We start from the raw sequence: 22,994 nt of genomic DNA on the forward strand, positions 1-22,994 counted from the left end.
AAGTAACCTTGGTACTCTGTAATAGTTTTATATTAGCCTGGGCTTCTTTCCTACTAGAAGACACCCCAGATTCTCTTTAGAGTGAGGCGGGGAACAGAGAGATCAAAGCAAGAGGTAGGAACAACCTATAGCAGAATTAAGTTAAGAAGAGAAATAATAGAATTTTTTTTTTCTCTTCCCCTCTGTTCTCCTGGAGGTTCATAATTTCATAGGGTCATTTAATATCCAATTTGAAAGTGACCAAAGAGATCACTTAATCCAACCTCCTTACTTTTGGAAGAGGAATCTGAGAACCACAGAGCTTTAAAGGATTGTTCAAGGCCACACAGCCGGGAGTTGAGCCTGGGCTTCCCATTTCCAAGTCCAGTGGGCTTTTTCTTTGGGCATTTGGTAATCCTTGGAGCCATGCTCATGGTGTCTTAGAAGAGAGGTTACTATGCAGAATAAAAGTCGTTACGGCGCGCCTTACATTTGGCTTTTGGTCTTTGTCTTTTCTTTTTAAGTATCCAGCTGCCATATGCTATTTGAAGTATGTCCTGAGGACAAACATATGCTTTTGATAAATATATAATAGAATCTTCTCCACAATCTGTTGGTTAGAAAAATACACAGCAGTCTTTAGATGGCTTGTTTAAAATGTCTCAGAGTGTCTGGGTTTTCCGAGTTAGCAGTTCTGATTTGGAGATGGCATTTTAGCGCCTCACATACAAGGATCCTCGAAGGACCCGCTTCCTTCTGTTCTGCGGCTCCACCTTCAGATGTGACCATTCTTTATTCTCTTCCTAATTGTACGTCCCTTTAGTGGCAGTTGTTTTCTGTGAGTGCATTATAGTTGTCCTCTGTCGTCTCTGTATCTTAGTGATTACATTCTCAGTGGTTAGGGTGACTTTGAGGAGAACAGAGTATAGTTTGGTTAGTTCCCACTTTTATCAGATAATAAAGATGTGAATACTTACTGAGCATGTACCTGGTGTCAGGCACTGTGCCAGACTCCCACAGTAGGAAGAGTGAGCTGCTAATGGTGCCTGTTCTCCAGGAATTCTCATCTATCACATGGATATTGGTATTCAATGAGTACTTTAAGAAAAAATTTTTTTAATTAATTTATTTTTGGCTGTGTTGGGTCTTCGTTGCTCCACACGGGCTTTCTCTGGTTGTGGCGAGTGGGGGCTACTCTTCGTTGTGGTATGAGGGCGTCTCATTGCAGTGGCTTCTCTTGTTGCGAGCACAGGCTCTAGGCATGCGGGCTTCAGTAGTTGTGGCATGTGGGCTCAGTAGTTGTGGCTCGCGGGCTCTAGAGCACAGGCTTAGTAGTTGTGGCGCACGGGCTTAGTTGCTCCGCAGCACGTGGGATCTTGCTTGGCCAGGACTCAGAACCTGTGTCCCCTGGACTGGCCGGTGGATTGTTAACCACTGTGTCACCAGGGAAGCCCAATAAATAATTTTTGACAGTTACCTAATAATCCAAGCATTGACAGACTTAACCCAGTCCTTGGCCTCTTTTTTTATAGTCTATGAGCATAGAATGTTTTTTACATTTTTAAAGCTTTGTGGAAAAACAAGAATAAAAAGCAATAGAAAGAAGAATATGCTACAGAGACTGTATGGTGGTAAAGCCTAAAAGATTTACTGTCGAGCTCTGCGCAGAAAACATTTGCCAACTCCAGGCTGATCAAATGTATAAATGTCCTGGCTTCCTTAGCTGGGGTAAGTACAGTCTTAGCAGTATTACTTAATGATAACAGGTATTTCATTCCCGTTTCTGTGGTTTTGTCCACCATTCTTCCAACCAAGAATTCCATCCTTATATTTCCTCTACTTCTGGGAAATAGGGGTCTTGCAGTAGTCTTACCAAAATGGCCTTTATGTAGGTGCTCTGGACCAGAATTCCTTATATGCGTAGAGATTCTCAAATCTGATGATACCATTCCCTGGTTTAAACTTTCCACTGACTCTCCATTGCCTACAGGATAAGATACAGGTCCTTCAGCTGGCCTGTATGGTCATGGTTGTGACACCACGCCCCCTTCTGCTTCCTCTGTCAGAAGCCCATCTGTCTCTTCTCCCTCTTTACAGCCTCTACCTCTTTAATCCTTGTTTACTCTCCGATCTTCAGCTCAGATTGGTCACTCTCTCGTCTCCATCCTCACAGTATTTTGTAGCATTTCTTTTAGCACTCCCCACATTCTGTTTGATTCCTGGTTCACATTTCACATCCTCCATTAGGCTGTAGGTTCCTCAAGAAATATCTTATTTGTTTTTATGTCCTCAGCAGCTAGCATAGTAGCTGGCCCAATGTAGAAAACAAAAATTTGTCGAGTGACTAACTGTGCTTTCTCAAATATCTATCTGTAGGGTAGGGATCCCTTTCCTTTCTACTGCTTTTTGACTATAGGCTCCGGTATCTAGATCAGAATTTTTTGATCTCAGTACATTTTGGACTGGGTCATGCTTTGTTGTGGGAAGGCTGTTCTGAGCATTGTAGGATGGTTGGCAGCCTCGCCGACCTCTACCTGCTAGACGCCAGCAGCTCTCTCCTTTTCCTCACCCACTGTGACAATCAAAAATGTCTCCAGACACTGTCAAATGTCCCCTGGGGGACAGAATCACCCTCGGTTGAGGTCCACTGATCTAGACAATTCCTTGGTCAATTGCAATGCGCCACAGAGATAAAAAGAGCATTCAAATTCCTTCGGTGTACTTTTCCTGACTTACTGTGAAATGTCTTATTAAGGACTGTGCTGGCCGCACCCCTGTCAGCTGGAGAGCGGTCCTAACGAGCGTCTTCTTTGCTGATTAAGGTCATGTGTTTCTCTCCTCCCTCTTCCCCTCTGGCTGATGGACGTTCGTGAAGGACGCTTGAGGAGAACGTCTACAGCATTGCTCTTTCTCTGGCCCAGCGCTACAGTGTCTCCTGTTGGGAAGTTTTCATGACCCATTTGGAGTTCCTGTTCACCGACAGTGGGTAAGCACACGACTCTTTTTTTTTTTTTTTTTTTTTTTTGCGATACGCGGGCCTCTCACTGCTGTGGCCTCTCCCGTTGCGGAGCACAGGCTCAGCGACCATGGCTCACGGGCCCAGCCGCTCCGCGGCATGTGGGATCTTCCCGGACCGGGGCACAAACCCGCGTCCCCTGCATTGGCAGGTGGGCTCTCAACCACTGCGCCACCAGGGAAGCCCATGCACACAACTCTTATGCAAGTTTATTTCCATGTCTTTCTTTTCAGAGTCTATTTTAAAGGAATCTTGAAGTCATACTGTTCAATTTCACTTTTCCTTTTGAGCTGTAGTAGACCAGTGTCTTTGTATAGTCTCTCTTCATATGTCTCTGACATACCAATACGCTAACTGTAGTCTTAGTTTTTGTTTTTCAGTAATAATAGTCCTGAGTTTGAGACTTTAATTCATTCATTTATTCGAAGATATTTATTGACAATCTCTTGTGTACTAGGAACAGTGTTAGGTGCTAGGGTTACAATAGTCAGTAAATTTCAGCTGTCTTGGAACTCATAGTCTATGGTAGGAGACAGATTATAATTGAATAATGACATAAGCAAATGTGAAATTAAAGCTGTTATAGGCACTGTGTAAGAGAGCCCAAATAGGGGATTTGGCATAGTTAGGGAAGGCTTTCCTGAAGAAATAACTCTTGAGCTGAGACCTAAATAGTGACTCAAAATTAAGTACACTACAAGGAGATGGGAAGCATTTTCTAGGGAGGCAAAACAGTTGAGTGCAAAAGCCCTTTGACAGGATGGAACATGATGTCTTTGAGCCTAACAGGTGGGTGGTGACGCCCTGAGAGTCAGTGGAGCACGGGGTGAGGTGGGGCTGCTGAGAACCTGGAAACCAGACCTTGCAGCCAGACCGTACAGGCCCTATCCAGGGCTGTGGGCTCTTTCCTAAGAGTAATAGGAAGGTGTTTAAAGATTCTGGTAAAAGAGAGGGAGGTAATATCAGATTTGCATTTTGATAAGATCACTATGGCGACAATGTTGAGGAAAGATTTTAGGGAGGCCAGCATAGACATATATGGACCAGTTCGGGAGCTCTGGTAGTAATAGACTGCAGGACAGGTGACCATAGCCTGGAGGAGGGCTTTGAAAGTACAGGAGAGGTGAGAATGGGTTTCAGAGATACCTGGAAGGTGAAATAAATGGTAATAAATAAATTGATTAATAAGAATAAACTAGCTATGAAGGTGAGTGAAAGGAGAAGAGTCAAGAATTATCTCCAGGATTTTACTTGGTCTGCCTCTTGGACAGTGACATCATTTGAGACAGAAAACACTAGTTAAGGACACAAGGTATTTCAGGGGAGGGTGAGGAAAAGGCAAAGGAATGGAAAAGTTTATACACATTGAATTCCCAAGAGGAAAGGTCAAGCAGACAGTGCATCTTATAGATCTGGAATTCAAAAGAGAAGGTGGAGCTGGACATGCTAATTTGGGAGCCGTGTGCACATAGATGATAAATAAGCTATGTTGTGGGTGTGCTTTGGGTGATGAACATAGAATGAGAAAAGGAGAAAGACTTACGACAGACCTCGGGGACCTTCCACAATTAGTGATAGAGGAAGAGCTGCTAGCAAAAGGGACAAAAAGAGCCATCGAGAGGAAGGGCTCTTGTTCTAGGCAAGCCATGGGAAGGAATAGTTTCAAGAAGTGGAGGTAGTATGGAATGGTCAGGACCTGCTTATAACTCATCATCTTTAATTTTGATTAATATCTTTGAAATTGTACCCTCTACGTTTTAGTGTTTATGAAATTGCTACATGGGTAATAGTGTTATCTATGATAAATATTGTACTGACTTCACCATTTTTGAGGCATAGAAATATGTTCAAATAAATGTTCCTTCTTATACGCACATTAGCATAAAAAAATCTTGGCATTTTATTAAATATCTTTTTCCTTTCGTTGAATGTGACATAGAAGGTGGTCATGTCTGTACAGACAGGATGCTCCATTGGTCTCTGAATATATTATAAATTATCAGGCACTCTAGTAACGTGCAAGACTGTTCCCAGCATATCATTATACCTGATAGTGGTGTGATTATACAAATGCACGGAAATTACAAAAGCAGGAAATCATTACCTCCTGTTTTGTCATTACTTGTGAGTGACAAAACACCTAATATTGATTTAGCAAGTGGTGTTTGTTGCTTCATGTTCTTTACTTAAAAGCCTGGTGTTTGCCTTACTATTCAATTCAGCTTAGTAACACAAGTATTAAAGATCAGCCTTGTTAGTACAATAGAAATTGCCCAATATTTACTTGTTGAGTCAATGCCAATGGGAAGTTAATAGGTCAGAGCTGCAAGAAAAATAATGTTCCGTACCTTAGGGTTTTGTATTACTGTTCCGTTATAAAAGCCATCTTCCCCCCGAAGTTGATTTTTTCTATAATTTTACATTCTCCTTCCTCTTGGTTGAATTTGGAGGTATTTCCTCGTCTCACCGAATGTACAGATAAGCAGACACACAGGTCGGGTGAGGCAGCATTGTGCAGTAGAGCAGAAGCCTTCCAATCAAGAAACCTAGAGCAAATCCTGTGTCTCTCCAGCTGTGTGTCCCTGCACAAGAGAATTCAATTCTCTGAAACTCATTTTCCTTTACTCTAAGTGAGGTGTCATAAAAATTAAATGACTTCCTGGTGAAATATCAAACCTACAGTACCTGACACATGATCCATAATTAATGGTAGTTTATTCCTGGAATTTCACTCCTGTAAGAAAGAGATAATTGTCGTAAACACCCAAACTGGAGTTCCCGGTCTCCTTTTTCCCCTCATTCTTCCTCATTTTCTTTCTTTTTCTTGGTAGTTTTCAACATCAGTGATGGCTTTGAGCGGCTGTGTACACCTGGAGTCGGCTCCCTCTGGCGGACACTGGTTCTCCCAGGGCGTGTTCAGCTCCCTGAGCTCAGGGCTGATTTCTCACTCACTGCAGCCTTCACAGCCATCTTCACCTCTAGGCTGTTCTAGACCCTTTGGTGCATCTTACAGATAACATTAACTACCAGTGAGGGCATGGGTTTTGGAGTCAGGCCACATTTCAAGATCCAGCTCTGCTGCCTGTACCCCCAACTGTGTACCTGGGCACGTCTCTTAATCCTCTTGGGTCACTGTTTTCTCAGTTAAGGGGACCACCATCCCCACCTGGTATGGTTGTAGAGACTAGAGAAAATCTGTGGAAAGCGTATAGCCGGGGGCTCTTTAATGCTGTCGAGATTGTTCCTGTTATTGTTCTTACCAGTCCTGCTGACTCCATGTGTGTCTGTAAGTTTTGAATATGGGATCATTTTGAAATGGCAGAGGATGTTTCTAGCTGATAGAATAGTACCACATTTGTTTATTCATTAAATATTATTATTATCTTTTTCCTAGTACCTTTGTGTACCAAGCATAGGTTTAAATGCGGAACAAGACAGACACATCCTTACCTTTATAGAGCTTATATTCTAATTGGGGAGACCCCCATCACACACACACACAGTTAAAAACAACTAAAAAATAAATTGCTGGTCATAATAAGTACCATAAAGGAAATGCACAGGGAGCAGATGGGAAAGGCCTCTCTCGGACGTGAAAAGAGCTCACTATTGGAGAATGGAAGAAAAGGCATTTCAGGCAGAGGGAATGTATTTCAGGCATTTCTGGGACAGGGACGTTCCTGGCCTTTTTGAGTAACTACAGGAACGCCTTTGTGGCTGGAGCGCATGGGGCCTAGTGAGCAAAGGCTTACATAAGGGCCAGAAGTGCCTCTCACTGTCAGCCTTGATAACACTCCGTCTGTTCCTTCTTATTTAAACTGCAGACCTGAAGGCCATACATCCTACATTTTCATTTCACTCTAGTAGGTACTTTTACCGTCACCCAGGGGATTAATTATCCAAGTGATTTTGCTTGGGTGGCAGAGATCGTGATACCTCTTCATCTCTGCTGGTTAGTTCAGTGCTGCCTCTTTCAGGCCCCTGGGAAGGGACTCTGTGCTGTGCTGTTTTGCACAGTCAAGTTCATATTCCCTGGTAGGATTCTTTTGGTCTCAAGTATAAGGATGGGCAAGAGCATGCTGTAGCTGTGGGGAGGTGAACGAGCTATAATGCATCTACCTTTTCCTGCATTGAAACAGGAGTGACACAGAACCTCTGCCTGAGGGTTGCTGTCGCTCATAGGCAGGTTTGTGTCCAGATTGTCACATGGTGAAGAATTCTCAATTCTGGCCTTCTCTTCTTGACTTAGTTGAGGAGTTTGAGAATAGTTGGTGTGTAGAGAGGGGATTTAAGGCAACTTAGCTTCTTAAAAGTATGTTATAACATTGAAAAAGAAGATAAGTAAAAATTCAAACCAGGAAAAATCCATTTAGAGTAGGAAGGTTGAATGTAGAAATTCAGGTCATAGGTCTTACTTATTTTTTAAAATTGAGCCATACATAAAATTTTGATCTTTCTTTGGCCTAAAGGACCATGATCCTGGTCATGACCGAGACTGTGATTTGCATTGTACATAAGAAGAAATCTTCCACTCCTAAAACTGGAAGAACTAATTACTACCATCACCAAAATGGAAGCAATTGTTTCCATGTATCTGCAAGCTTCCTTTCCACGTTGTGATTTTTAAGGCCACTTTTCCCCCAGATAGGAAAAAATTCCTGACACTGGCACAAAATGTAATAAGCAAAAAGATGCATTTTGGGGCCTGTTTTCGTCTTGTGGAAAGTGCACAGTCTTTGGATCCTGCAGGTCTGGGTTTAAATCGTGGCTCTGTGACCTCCTTCTAGTGTGTACATGGTGGGCAAGTTGTTTCATCCCTCTGTTCCTAAGCTTCCTCCTCTGCAAACTGAGTAGTCTTATTCCATTTTGCAGAATTGCTCTGAGATTTGAGAGATTTATACAAAATGCCTGACACGTATTAGATGCTCAAAGGAAAAAAAAAGTAGTTGCTATTGTTAATTCTGGAAACAGACCAGATTTACTGAACTCGCCCTCTGACCGCTATCAGCCTAACATTGCAAATCTGATTTTTTAACAATTATTTTTCAGGACAGTGTGCTATCAGTTATAATATACATGCTTTGTGAGAATTAAATGAGATGACATAGTACTTAACGTATAAGATGTGTTTGGTAAATGATGCCTGTTGCTGTTTCTGTGCTATGGTGTCTTTTAAAATACCTTTTGGTTAGAGAGGTGATAATATGAGACTACATAAACCAGTCGGAATTGACATTTTATGAGAAATGAAAAGGCTTACGGGGTCAGAGTTGTCCTTATGGAGGAGACGAAGCCTATTCACATGGGCTTCTTTCCACATCACCACTCTGTCCACAGAAAACGTTCCACAAAGGAACTCACCAAGTATTAGTGTGACAAGAAACAGACTCCAAGGTACTCATTATTGATTCTCTCATCAACTGTGTAGGTGACCTTGCAAAGTTAAAGTTCATTGTTTGGTTTGCAAAGACACTTGGCTAAAATGTTGGAAAAACTGGAAAAGGCCATGATTATTTTTTTTTACCACGTTTCCCCAGCATAACCACATATTCAGCTGTCAGGCAGCACTGCAGGTCAAGGCTGCCACATCACGTTCATTCTGAGGCATTTGTGTGGCAAATATCTTGGACTGTTTCCCTCAGGTCGGAGTAGTTGTGATTTAGAGGGTAGAATTGTGTCTTCCCACAGAAATCAGTGGTGGAGGCCTATTCACCCATGGTCATGGTCATTCATGTGGATTTCTGTATCTTCACACTTTTAGGATTAGTCTTTGGGGGAAATGCTTAGAAGTTCTGCATCTGAACCGTGTGGACCAGTGGACCTCATCCCTTTGCTCCCTCCAGCCTTTCCCAGGAGCTCTCTCCCTCTCGCCTTCTTCTCTCCTCTTCAGTCAGCTCATGGAATTGTATCAGTATTATCACTCAGTGTCAGATTGAGTAAAGTAAAATGCATTTAAATAAATTTGTTTCCCCCCATGAATATAAGTCCTTTCAATTCATGCTGTTCTTGAATCACAGTTTCGGCTGATTGACAACTCGAAGCCATTACAGAATCCCTTAATCATGGGATTAGTACTAATAACTTATTCCTTGTGCCTTTCGTACAACTAATGCTAATTTTCTTCTTGTAGTTAATCTCTGAAAGTTAAATTTGCACCATATATATACTTATATATATGTGTGTGTATATATATGTGTGTATATAAATATTTATATATGTGTGTGTATATATATATTTATATATATAAATATATATTTATATTTATATATATATATATTAGTTGCCTTATAGCTAAAGCTTAGAAAAACCACTTAAACAGTTTTTAAGGGTAACTACTGATTTGATCAGTGAAAGTTCCACCGTAGTTTCCTTGTATTTCTTCCTACTCTCTTGAATGTGGGTTCTTTGGAATTGTTTTCTAAGCAGAGATTTCATTTCTTGTTCCAAAAGGAAGATAACAGCATCTTTCGATGGGAACTCTTAAAATGGGTTATCAATTACTGGCATCTATGGAAGATCTTAGTACCTTGTAATTTACTGAAGAGGGAGGTTTTCGTGTTTATCATGTGTCAGTAAAAGTATTCCAGTACCTCTCTTGACAAGATAATTAGGGAAAATTGCACATCAGGCAAAGTAAACTGCAGGCACAGAAGAATAGGTGGGTGGGCGAGGGGGGAAAGTAACGTTGACTGAGAGAGACTGTATTCAGAATCTAGTCGAACACAGATGGACTAAAGCTGTTGTGGTTTAGCCATTGTCCATTTTGTAGATGAGTCTCAGATACGCTGCTTGCCAGGGGATAGCAGTGAAGTGTGACAGGAGAACTCTTTTAGATGACTGCCCCCGAGAGAGAGCTAATGTCTGTCACAGAAAGAATCCTGGTTTTGAAATGGTTGTTAGTGAGGGCGCTTAAGCGCCATTGGTTGACGGCTGCTTTGTGACTAGGTGAGCAGCCCCAGCCATGCGGAGTCCAGACAGATCTGGACGCTTGGTCTTAGGCGTCACTTAACCTCTCTGATGACAGTCTCTCACTTGCCTGCCACAGTAATCCATGGAATAAGTGCAGGGTTTCTTTCCTCTTCCATTGGGCATGTCGCTCTGATTGCAAGTCTTTGTCAACGTGAATCATCTTAATGGGATGACGCAGTTTCTTATTTCCTTCTTCACTGTGTTGTTTTCAGACTTCACTTTGCAAATTATGAAGGAACATCAGGAATTCTGTGACTTTCATATACCACTGGGTGTACAGTACAGGAGAAATCGCAGGTTTGGTTACAGACCACTGCAATAAAGCCAATATCACAATAACGCTAGTACATGAATGTTTTTGTTTCCCAGTGCATATAAAAGTTACATTTACACTACGCTATAGTCTATTAAGTGTGTGAAAATATGTCTAAAAAACATGTGCAGACCTTAATTAAAAGATACCTTAGGGACTTCCCTGGTGGCGCAGTGGTTAAGAATCTGCCTGCCAATGCAGGGGACGTGGGTTCAATCCCTGGTCTGGGAAGATCCCACATGCCACGGAGCAAGTAAGCCCGTGCGCCACAACTACTGAGCCTGCACTCTAGAGCCCGCGAGCCACAACTACTGAAGCCCACACACTCTCGGGCCCACATGCTGCAACTACTGAGCTCGCGTGCTGCAGCTACTGAAGCCCATGTGCCTACAGTCTGTGCTCCACAACAAGAGAAGCCACCACAATGAGAAGCCTGCGCACCACAGCGGAGTAGCCCCCGCTCACCACAGCTAGAGAAAGCCTGCGCGCAGCAATGAAGACCCAGAGCAGCCAAAAATAAATAAATAAATAAATTTATTTATTTTTAAAAAGTTACCTTATTGCTAAAACAATGCCCAATTACAATAGGAACACCAAAGATCACAGATCACCGTAACAGATATAATAATAACGACAAAGTTTGAAATATTGCGAGAATTACCAGAATGTGACACAGAGACACGAAGTGAACAAACTCTGTCGGAAAAAATGGCACCAATGGACTTGCTTGACCCAGGGCTGCCACCAACCTTCCATTTGTAAAAACAATGCAATGCCTGTGAAGCGCAATAAAGCAAAGCACAGTACCAAACGAGGCCTGCCTGTGTCTTTCAGGGCTGACCTTGCGTTCTTTGAAGAGTGATAGTATCCGAAGAGTTTTGAAATAGCCGTCCATTTATACTCGCTATTTCCTGTACAGGCCTTGCGCTTTCTTGTCTTGATACTTTTGTTCATATTATTTCTGCTTCATTCCTTTCTACAATACCAAGCTCAAGTACTTCTCTCAATAAGCCTTCTGGTGTCATCGATATCTACCTCCTCTGACATGACAGCTTTAGTGACCCCACTCGTAACTGGAATATAATTGCATGTCCTTTGTCAGCCCACACCATTATTCTGCAGTGTTTTTTAAGTACATATAATGCAACTGCTGGATGAGAGCTCTGTGTTGTAACTCTATACCCTCCCCAGTGCTGAGCACAGGGCCTTGTCCGTAGAGGACACCTAAGTTTTTGTTCATTCTCCTGTCTATTTGGCATTCATAAGACACCTGTCGAGTGTTTCCTTTGTACCACACGCTGGTGCTTGGTACTGAGAAGCTAAAGCTGAAGAAGATGTGGTATCATCTTTGCCATCAGGTGGTACATGGTGTAGTGAGGGAGACAGGCAAAGTAATAGTTAAAGCAGGTTATGAATAGACGGATACTCTGGGACATCTTTATAGATAGGGATATTTTTGTAAATGTTTAAACCGTGTCTTAATAGAAAAACAGGGTTTCTCTTGAAGTGAAAGTTAAAAGAGCATTTTTGAATTGCTTGATATTTTGACTTTATAAATCGCTGCTGTTATCCCAAGTATTATCACATCCTGATACAAATTTTAAAGTATATTGTGTATTAACTTTACGTAAAAGAAAAACATGTCTTGGCACTTAGGGGGAATTCCAATAAACAGGGTATCGTATTTCAGAAGAGTAGCTTTTAAATGATATGAAACCTAACTTTGATCCTGTCAGAGGTCTCACTTCCTGCTCCTAGGTACTTTCATTGCTACTCTACGAACCCTGGCAGCTGGGAGTTTCTGTTAGTGCCAAAGGCTGCTTGAAGGCCTCTTACGGTTAGAAAGCTTGAAACTCATCCCGCTTGGGGTATTGGGATTATGCTGGGCAGGAGGCACTGTGCTCTGTCCAGGGAGAAGCATGAGACCAAAATTAAGCCCTCCCCGTCACCCAAAAAACACAAACTGATCAACCAAGCAGAAGTCCTTAAATTTTTTTTTCAAGAGTTTAACCTTAAATGACTTAAAAAAAATAACATTATAAAGACAGCTAAGGCAGGATGAAAATATTGATGTGTGCTTTATTCAAGTGGCGTTCGTTACTACAGGTAATTCAAGTGAAAGTGCGAGTATCTCTTCTTTTCTATTTTAATTCTGTTTGAACACAGTATCAAGGTTATGTCTACTGTCAGTTCAAGCCTCTGATATAAAATTTATGCCTAAAAGTTGGGGTTGTTTCTTCACTTCTCTATTTCCTAAATTCCTGAAATAATAAATTTGTTTACATTTCTTTAAGGAAGCTCAGGTTTTAAATTTTTCTTGTGGTATGAATAAATAATGCATAGTAGAAGGTGACAGATCTGGGTTCATTTCCCAGCTAGTAAGCACTGGGCAGTTCTCTGTAGAGAACTACAGGGTGCTGTAGACCCCCGCATGAGACAACGTGAAAATCATATAGTACCATTTGAAACACGTGTGTTTCCCTTTATATAAACTACCTGCACACACTGGTGGTTTCCTGTCTTTGATTAGGCAGCAAGAAGGGATTTGTAAGAAGTAGCCTTTCTTCCTAGGTTTCCAAACAAATAAACAAACAAAAAACATGTTGTTTAATAAAGGAACCAAATCTTACCAATCTTAACATACTTTCTTTGTCTCTTAATTTCAGTTTGTCCACAGTAGAAATTGAAAGTCGAGCCCAGTCCCTTCATCTCTTCGAGACGTTGAAGACCAGTCCCGAAGCCTTTCACAAGCACATGGTCAAGTATATTTATCCCACGATTGATGGCTTTGATCATGAAAGACTGCTGTATTATTTCACTCTGCTGGAAAGCTGTGGCTGTGCAGATTTGGGGAAATACACCATTAAACCAGAAACCCACATTCGGCTGCTAAAGAAATTTAAGGTAGTTGCGTCAGGTAAGTTAATCATTTTCCTGCTTGAACTCATTCTTTAAATGTAATCTAGGGCAATTTTCTATATACAGTCCTGTTCCTGCATTGTGGCTGGCGTAACTGAAACCACAGTATTTTTATGCTAATAGACTTTATTCTGTCTCCAGCTCCTTTACTTACTGTTGAGGGACTTAAACACTGGAGAAACTTAAGTCACACAATGACTAAACGCAGACCTGGTACTAAAATCCAGAGCTTCTGACTAGTACGCCAAAGGTGTTTTCCCTGCTTCCACTGGTTATATTTTATCTACATAAATGACAAGGCTGAGACGCTTCCCAATAGGCAATTTGGCAGGAGTTCACTTAAGTGGACCTACATGTTTAAAGTGTGTATGGAACCCTTAAAATAAGAGCCTTTGAATCTTTGATAAATTGTGGAATTTTTTTTTTTTTTTTGGCGGTACGCGGGCCTCTCATTGTTGCGGCCTCTCCCGTTGCGGAGCACAGGCTCACGGGCCCAGCCGCTCCGCGGCATGCGGGATCCTCCCGGACCGGGGCACGAACCCGTGTCCCCTGCATCCCAACCACTGCGCCACCAGGGAAGCCCTGTGGAAATCTTTAGAATGGCGTCTGTAGCTCATAACTGAGAAATTAACCGTGTTAATACCTCTCAAATCTGTATGATACTTTACAATTTACAAGGCACTTGCAAAGCTGCACTCATCTGCTATTCATAACAACGTTGAGTATTTACTTCAGTTTAGCAGTGGTTTACTGAGTAGCTGAATTAGACCCTGGACTAGACACAGAGGAGAGGGAGTAAGATTCAATCCCTGCCTTCAGGTAGTTGATGAGGTACTAGATGAATAACGAATATAGTGCAGTTTGGTGAGAGCACTGATAGAAGACATAGGTGCCATGGGGGGATTGAAGAAGCGAAGAGATATTGCCATCTCCAGGATACAAATGAGGACACTGGGGCTCACAGCGGTTGAGTGACCTGTTCAGGGTTGCACAGTTGGTTAAGTTGCAGGCAGGGATTGGAACTCAGACCTTCTGATGGATCTCATTGACAAACGAAGCTGTGCTGTAACTAAATCCTTTCATTCAGCCACGCAGAGGGGCTGTGTGTGTATTTGAAAGCTCCTGTGTGGTTATCTGGGAATGAACTACTCTCTTTTTTTCCCCTTTTCTTTCCGATAGGTCTTAATTACAAAAAGCTGACAGATGAAAACATGAATCCTCTTGAGGCATTGGAGCCAGTCCTTTCAAGTCAAAATATCTTATCCATTTCCAAACTTGTTCCCAAAATCCCTGAGAAGGATGGGCGCATGCTCTCCCCAAGCTCTCTGTACACCGTCTGGTTACAGAAGTTGTTCTGGACTGGAGACCCTCACCTCGTTAAACAAGTCCCGGCATCCTCCCCCGAGTGGCTGTGCGCCTATGACGCCTGCATGAAGTACTTTGATCGTCTCCTCCCAGGTGACCTCATCACTGTGGTGGATTCAGTGACCTTTTCTCCAAAAGCTGTGACCAAGGTAACCAAAAAGATAAGAGTTTAAAGTAGATTGGCCGCTTTAGAAGAAATGAAAATTGCTCTTACATTCTGTCGATTTTGTTTTTATTTGCTTTCTTGAAATAGGGAATACTTACATGTTTGGCAGTTTTGTTTTTTGTTAAGCATGAGGTATTTTAATTGGGAGATCATTTTCCTCTATCACAGTTGTGCAGGCAATATAAATCAGGCTTAACTGTTCTAATTTGCACGTACATTTTGTTCATGTTATAGTTCTCATAATATGGCATTTTATAGTAAATATTCCATCCTGTTCTTTCCAATTGACAAGTGGAAAGAACCTCCAGTGCCAAGCCCACTTTACTTGCACTCAGAGCCAGGCTACCAACTTAGCGACGATTAAGTCCAGGTCTTAAAACAGTTTCACGTGAATGCTACATAGTACCTGACTTGGTGGTAGAATTACCCATGTGAGTCTGTGTGGCAATTTCCAATGTCTGCTCCATGCCCAGGTCTGAGCCCTTTAATTGGACTCTAACTTCTCCTCTCAATCCTTTAACATTGTAGAGTTTCACACAAAATAGATAATGTGGGTTATTCTCCTCCCCTTCTTGCCCTCTCACTATTCAACAAATATGAATTTCTCATTGCTTGGACATGGGGCATCATCTCTCCTAGAAAATCTCCCAGCTGCTGGTCTCAACTGCTGAACTGCATTGCGTTTGGAACTTCCTTTCATTTTCTCTTCCCTGCCTTTGCTGCTGCCTTCTCTTTCCCCCAAGTTGGCAAGTCTGCCCAGGACCCTATCCCATGAATTTTTATTATAGCTATTATTATCATGAAAATTGAGTGTAGAGGCTAAGAATCCAAGTCATTCAGCTGGAGGTTGGCCCAGGTAGATGTTCAAACATCTGTGGGGAATGCTAGTTTTAACTAACTTGCTAGATTAATAGTTGTGGATAACCAATGACTTCATTTCCTTATTATTGTAACTCAATGAATTTAGTTAATAACTTGGTTTTAAATTTTACAGCCACTGCTATAAAGAGGAGATAATCATTTTTGTTGTTTTTAAGGAAAAACGTAAGGATGATTGTAAAGGGATGTAGCGTGATATATTTGAAAAGAGCACGGGTTTAGAGTCATACGGCTTTGAAGTTTGAACCTGCCACTTAGCCAGCTACGTGGTTTCGCCTCAGGAATCTCTGTTAACTTCTGCCTTCTTCAGGCAGAGGCAGTGACTGAGGAATCTTGAAATAGATGATAGTGTTATCCTACTTTTAATAGGTGAGGAAACAGAGGTTCAACAAAGTTAATTTGGTAATAGAGGAGTCACAATTTGAACTCAAGGAGGCTTATTCCAGGGTCTTTGCTCTTAACCACTGAATGGTACTATTTCTAAGAAGTCATAGAAACAGCTAGAGTCAGGGGACCTGGAGCCTTTGTAGGGACTGTGGGAGAACAGTGGGGCCAGAGAGCCCCAAGCATTTTCAGTCCAAGCGGAGCACCCTGTCTCGGGACGTTTCCAGAGCAGGGCTGAGTCTAAATGAGGAAAGCCCGGCAGGAACCTCACAATGTCTGGGGAAAGACAAGAGTCCAGCAAATACTGGGTGAATCTCCAAGGATGAGAAGAGGTTTGAGTCCAAGTAAGTACTAGCATTGCCACAAGTACATACTGGAGGGAAGGGGCTGAACCAAGTGGGGAGTTGAAATCCAAGGAAATGGCTCCAGAGCTGGGACCTATGAAACGGCTGAAGGAGCTTGACAAACGACCTGACTGGCCAGGACGATGGAGGGGCCCAGGGTGAAGGAGGTTTTACATATTTTATATGAGGGCAGAGACAAAGCCCAGCATGGCCAGCCAGGGCCACGTGCTAATTGTGAGCACGGTATGGGGTGGACAGACAGCCTAGACTTCCCGACAGCAATTACTTACTCCTGATTAAACAAACTTAGGAGTTGGATGTACAGTCTACTCAGTTTTAGTTGGTATTTATGATGTTTTAAGTCAGATGGCTTTAAGTTACAGCACATTCTCATCACCTTAGTTTCTTAACTGTATATCTTTAAGATGCCCTCCAACCACGAGAAGATGTATGACACAGTTGTTTGTGGACATATGTGCATTTTTTCCTGAGGAAAAGGTGCATAGCTGACCCAGTAGGGATTGAGTCAGTTAATTGTGGCATTGCTTTCTCTTAGCTCAGATGGTGTAATTCTCAGCAAGATATTCTTTTACTGTAAACTATGTTAAGAGGTAGTTTTCTACTAAGTCAAATAAGGTATAGAAAAGTGAGAGAGATAGATTAATTTGATATTTTTAGTCTAGCTTTATATTTGTTCTCATTTTATTAATTGGCAAGCTTTAGATTTTCCATTCAGAGAGGGAAAGTATAAAGTTTAGGTACAATGCATGTTTGAAATCTCACAGTGCTATCCTAGAGAGAGAGAAAGAGTGTAAAATTCATATTGAAATACAGCCCTCACATGTCAGAGGACACATTCGGAAAAGGGAATGCATCTGGATGTGGCCAAGTTTGCAAAACACCAGATGTTGCCACAGCTTGTACATGGTGTTAAAAATGTAAAATAAGTGTATACTACTCATATATAGTGTGCAGTTTTGAAACGTTTACCCACATTTAATTCAGAGCCAAATGTTTGGAAAGAACTGGTGAACATCCAGAGAGCCTAACGAGAACAGTAAGCATTCAATTCAGAGAGGAACGTCCCAAAGCCTGAACTTAGTACCCGTTCCATAATGACATAAGCCAGAGGAGGCGCTTCGCCTTCATAGCAGGATCTGTAGAAATCCCGGGGAGCATCATTATGTCATGTAGGCCAAGAGTGAATTTGCACGACATTCGAGGTGTTGTATATGCAGAAGGGAAAAGAATACACATGTTTAAAGTGCATTGGCTCCAATTCTGAATGGTTGCGTTTCAGTTGAGTCAGGTCAGAGTTGCTCTCCTATTGCTTTTCCGATTCAGTCATTAGAAGCATTTTTGCAGAGAACAAGTTAGTGAGTTAGAAATTAGGAAAGTGGTCGACAAAGCTGAAATGCAGGTCAGAGCACTGTTTGCCTGGTTCAGACATGATGTGGTTAGATAAGGGGGTGCTTGCATGTAACGCCAGCCTTCGTGTTTTACACTCAACACTCGCTCTCAATTGCTGGTATAGCTACATCCAAAAATAAGGACGTGGAAAATCCTCATCCTACTTAGGAAATGCTACTAAGTTGGCCCGAATCCTTCTTTAAAAACCCCAGTTAAGGGCTTTTCTGGTGGCGCAGTGGTTGAGAGTCCGCCTGCCGATGCAGGGGACACGGGTTCGTGCCCCGGTCCGGGAAGATCCCACATGCCGTGTAGCGGTTGGGCCCGTGAGCCATGGCCGCTGAGCCTGCGCGTCCGGAGCCTGTGCTCCGCAACGGGAGAGGCCACAACAGTGAGAGGCCTGCGTACCGCAAAAAAAAAAACACAAAAAAAAACAAAACCAGGTAATCACAGAAGTAGAAGAGGTGTTCTAGTATCCTAGAAGCCTGATGCTTTTCAACCTGGAATTGGGTAGGCGTTCACCACCCTCTCCCCACCCCACGTGCACCCTGTGTTTCAGCTCCTACCATTTGTTTTTGATGGGAATGTATCTCCTTTGAGTTAGAGCGGAAAAATTCTTGAGAACCTCTTCTCTAGTCTGACCTCTGACCTTCAAGTGGCATTTCTATTGATAATTAAGGCACTACCTCTGCTTCTATATTTATTTATACACACACATATATGTATAAGGAATCTTTCTCTTTCTTCTTATATTTCCCACTTTTTGGTTCTGCCTTCTGTAGCTGTGGAAACAGCATAAGGGCATCTCTTTTTCATATGACTGTTCAAATTCTTGAACTAGGCTACTATATCCTCCCTTATTCTATTATCTAGACTACTTGCTAGAGGAATAAATTTATCTAGACTACTTGCTGGAAGAATAAATTTATCTTAAAAACCATGATATGGGGCTTCCCTGGTGGCGCAGTGGTTGAGAGTCCACCTGCCGATGCAGAGGACACGGGTTCGTGCCCCGGTCCGGGAAGATCCCACATGCCGCAGAGCGGCTGGGCCCTTGAGCCATGGCTGCTGGGCCTGTGCGTCCGGAGCCTGTGCTCCGCAACGGGAGAGGCCACAGCAGTGAGAGGCCCACGTACCGCAAAAAAAAAAAAAAAAAACATGCCTGTAAGAAACCTAAAATGAAGGGTTGCTTTTCTTTACAGTAAAATTATTATAATTGAGAGTTACACTCCCGGTGAAATTAGAAATCCCTTGAGGGCAAGGCTGTTGCCTTTTCTCTCAGATGCTCCAGTACCCAGCATAGTATAAAAGCAGGCACTCCTTACTATCCTAGGTTGGCTATTCTTAAATCTTTCGATCTTTGGATGCCTTAATATTCTTAAAAATTGTTGAGGACCCTAAAAAGCTTTTGTTTATGTAATATCTGTTGATATTTGGCATATTAGAAATTAAAACCAAGACATTTTAAAAATATTTGTTTAATTCATTTATAGGTTAATTCATATATAGATCCATTTATAGGTTGACATGAATAGCATCTCTTGATGGAAAATGGCAATATAGCATTTCAAAAAGAAAAAAATAATGAAAGTGACATCATTTTACAGTCACATGTCTGGCTTAATAGAACACAGCTGGGTTCTCGCGTTTGTTTCTGTATTCAATTTTTGTCGTTTTGGCTGAAGAAAATGAAGAGCTTTCAGCCTTACACAGATACAAGGTAGAAAAGGGAGGAGTGCTTTAATAGCCTATGGTGTAATTTTGGGTGTTCTTTGATGCTACTGTAAAACTCAACAAATGATAAATTCTTAAAGACTAGATGTAGTGTGGAGTCAGAAACCCTATCCTTGATTTTTCTGTGCTCTCTTATATTAAAACTGTTGTTTTGGATTGCACTTTGATTGGATCTTCTACCCATGTATGATTTGGAATATAATGCTTTCAGAGTTTGGAAAATTGGCTCGCTCAGTTATACAAATCATCCAAATGTTGATACAGTGCATTATACGTTATCAACAAAGTCACATGGTTTATTCTGAACGCCCATCTTATCCAGTGAGTTAATTTCCTGGAAGTGACACGCTCACTTTTTTCACATTGGAGAAAATGTTTGCTGCATATTCACGTCTGAATAGCTATAGTTTGTCTACCTGTTGTTCTTTCAAGCACAAATGGTAATGCGTGCCAAAGCAGCTGCTTCAGCTACTCATGACTCAGTCACACAATGCTTTTTCCTTACTACGCTTCAGTACACAGTGAGATGTTTCATGTGTATCTCTCAGTTCTTAGATATGCAGATATCTAAGATATGCACTTAGATATGCACTCAGTGGTTGAGATTTAATAAAATCAATCATTTTTACTCCTTCATCAAGAACATTCTCAAGTGAAATGCCGATGGAGAACACAGTGACACTTAGTACATTTTGGTGCCACTCTCTTGATTGTGCAAAGTCCCCACAGTTTTATCCACCATTGCTTTTTCACCATCATATAAGTGTCAACATAGTGAAAAAAGGTAAATAATGTTTTAGTGGTAAAAGTCAAAAAGGTGAACAATTTTGACTTTGCAGACCTCTTGAAAGAGTCATGGACTCTTGTGGTTTGTGGACCACACTTTGAGGACCACTGTCGTAGGATATTGTTTCCAAAACGGCAGCCAACCTTGACGCCCACATGAAGGAGCATTTCAGCTTCCTAAATGTTTGTAATTTAAATAATAATGAAGATATGTCTGGTAAGTGCATAAAAGATTGTCTTAAAATTTCAGTTTCTCAAAATAGTTTAACTTCCAATCAGCTTTCCAGATGTGGACGTGTCAGAAAGAATTTGAAAATGTAAATGGAATGTGTACATGGTAATATCATTATATCATCCTTTGAATTTATGAACTTGCAATATACTTTTTCCTTCTACAGATTTGCTTTTATAATTTTTTAGCTAACATATTTATTTTTTAATATTACTCAAGCTAAGCAGGGAGTTCTCTGGGAGAGACGTATAAGAAAAGAGAAGGGGCTCAGAGCAAGGGTGCAGCTCCTGAGGGGCAGTCCTTCAACCTGGTTTCCTCAGCTTTATTCCCAGGCCAGGATCTCAGCTCAAAGAAGAGATGATTTTTTTTCTGGGGCCTGGATGCAGTAGAGTATGAGGATGATGCTTAATCATGGTTCCACCCCGCCTTCACTCATAGCCCCTTTTAGAATTCAGAAAGATGAAAGTAAATATCAACAATAAATATTGTTGGCAAAGCTGGAATTAGGGAGCATGGCCTGCATCTGCAACCCAATGGTCTGTCTTTCACAAAAGTTCACACTTGTTTGAAATTTGACTAGTTAGAGCTGCTATAGAAAGTAATTCTAGAGGGAAGCCAAGGATGAGTGCACACTGAGGACAGGCAGGGCTGGCGGGGAGTAGCCGCGTTACGCATGGCTTTGAAGTCTGCTCTCCTCCTGTGGGGAGGAATAAGGAGGGGAGAGATGCCAGAAGTGCTCTTCTATGGTTTCTGCCTGTTGGTTGGAGTGAAAGTTTTCTCCTCGTAATGGAAAGATGAGGAGAGGGCAATGGGCTTTTTGTTTCCTTAACTAATTCAGCTTAATAATGAAACCTCTTGCCAGTGAGGGGAGAAAGGAGTCCAGGGTCTGTCGGGACCTGGTCCTGATGTCCCCTCTTCCTGGGGCCGCACCTCTTGTACCTATGAGTCTTGTGGCATGTCCTCCTGGGATCAATAGTGGCAGCAGCACAGCCTGTGCTTCTGAAAACTCTAAGATAGGTCAGAAGAGCACACTCTTCTGACTCCCTGTGGACTAGGCTAAAAATCTACTCTCTGTTCTATTTCCTATCTCACATTTTGCCCAACTGGAATGATGATTAAAACTCATCAGAAGTTAAGCAACAGAGTAGAAATATGCCAAGTATTACAGGTCAGCAGCTTTAAAATGGCCCAAATTTAAATTCTCATTATTAAATTCCCAGGAAGAAATTGACATCCTTAAAATCAAATCCTCTTGCCCTTTTAGTTAAAGTTCAATTACATCAAAATCCAAAATTCGTAAGTTCAACAAAAGTAAAGTTCAAAGATGATATTCCTGGTTTCTGCTCTATCTTAGCCAGAGAGGTCTGAGTTAGGTGTCTGGGTAATATCAGGTTCCTTCAGCAGAATATACCTTCTTACACTTCAAGAGTATAGCTTCTTCAGCAAATCTGAAGTTAAGTTAATCCCACTCCAAGTTTTCCATGCATCTCATTTTTTAAAACTCTAAAAGAAAAAGAGAAAAAAATTAAAACAGTTTCAGCGTCAGCTCCATTGCTGTGTAATTTAGGAAACTCAAGCGAATCACCAGCCCTGACACAGCCAAGTGAAGCAAGGTTCCTGAATCCTGTTCTTAGTTCGGTCCAAATGCACATTCCTAGAATGCTGGAGAGCTTGGACGTGGCTTGTTGGTGTGGGAGCGGAGGAGAGTCGGCAGAGAAAAGCTTACTGAGTTGAGCTTTGCCAGCGTATCAGGTCAAACCAGTTGTCTAGAGCTTGGCCGGGTAGGTGTCCCATGAAGGGGTTAAATGCGGTGTGCGTTCTCCATATGGAGGAAGGGAAAATACCCATCCAGACTGTCTCCTCTCTGAGACTGACTTATTTTACATGTCCCTGCCTGCAGTCACTCTGCCTTCCTAATGTCCGTTTCCCCATTTAAGCTCTGTGTTCCTCCAGTTAAGTGTCCCAGTGGCCACTGTCGCTGTCTTATTGCTATGGAATCCCACTTGCCTCAGAATCCTGTTCCCTGGGGAGCTTTGCCACTCATGCCCATGTTTGCTTCTGCTGAAAACCATCTGCAGTAGACCTCTCAACTGCAATCAGTGTAGATGTTTTTGAAACCTGTGCCCCTAAGGACCTGGAGAGGACTATTACGTTTGCTTTGTGCTTGCATCTGAATTGTATGCTTGTGCTCCTTCCATGGGCATAGAAATATTTCTGTGATATCTTTGGGGTTTGATGGGGAAAGAGCAATAAATAGCATCCTGTCTTCCCAAGCTGCAATCAGTTAAGAGATAGAGGGATCAGCTAGACGGAAACTAAAGTCACTTTATTGTCGGGAGGATTGGAGTGTCGACCATGGCTTGATTTTCCACGGTCAGCCTTCCTCGTGCTTGCTCCCTGCCCAGATCTTCAGACAACCCTGCCAAGCACAAGGATAGATCTGGAGAGCATGTGTGCTTTCTCAGAAGGGCTGCCTCCCAACTTGATTCCCACTCATGGGA

At 42.1% G+C, this 22,994-nt stretch overlaps 1 protein-coding gene across 2 annotated transcripts in view; it reads left to right on the forward strand.

Annotated features, from left to right (window-relative positions):
* Positions 1–22,994, forward strand: part of NBAS (NBAS subunit of NRZ tethering complex) — a 341,606-nt gene that overhangs the window by 224,322 nt on the left and 94,290 nt on the right. For both annotated transcript variants that reach the window (XM_067703666.1, XM_067703667.1), the window contains 3 exons: positions 2,855–2,965; positions 12,944–13,194; positions 14,376–14,710. In XM_067703666.1, the coding sequence (XP_067559767.1) occupies positions 2,855–2,965; positions 12,944–13,194; positions 14,376–14,710 (697 nt within the window). The remainder of the gene's footprint in view (positions 1–2,854; positions 2,966–12,943; positions 13,195–14,375; positions 14,711–22,994) is intronic.

The sequence above is a fragment of the Pseudorca crassidens genome, chromosome 14 (genome assembly GCF_039906515.1).
Source record: "Pseudorca crassidens isolate mPseCra1 chromosome 14, mPseCra1.hap1, whole genome shotgun sequence".
NCBI classification, from domain to species: Eukaryota; Metazoa; Chordata; class Mammalia; order Artiodactyla; family Delphinidae; genus Pseudorca; species Pseudorca crassidens.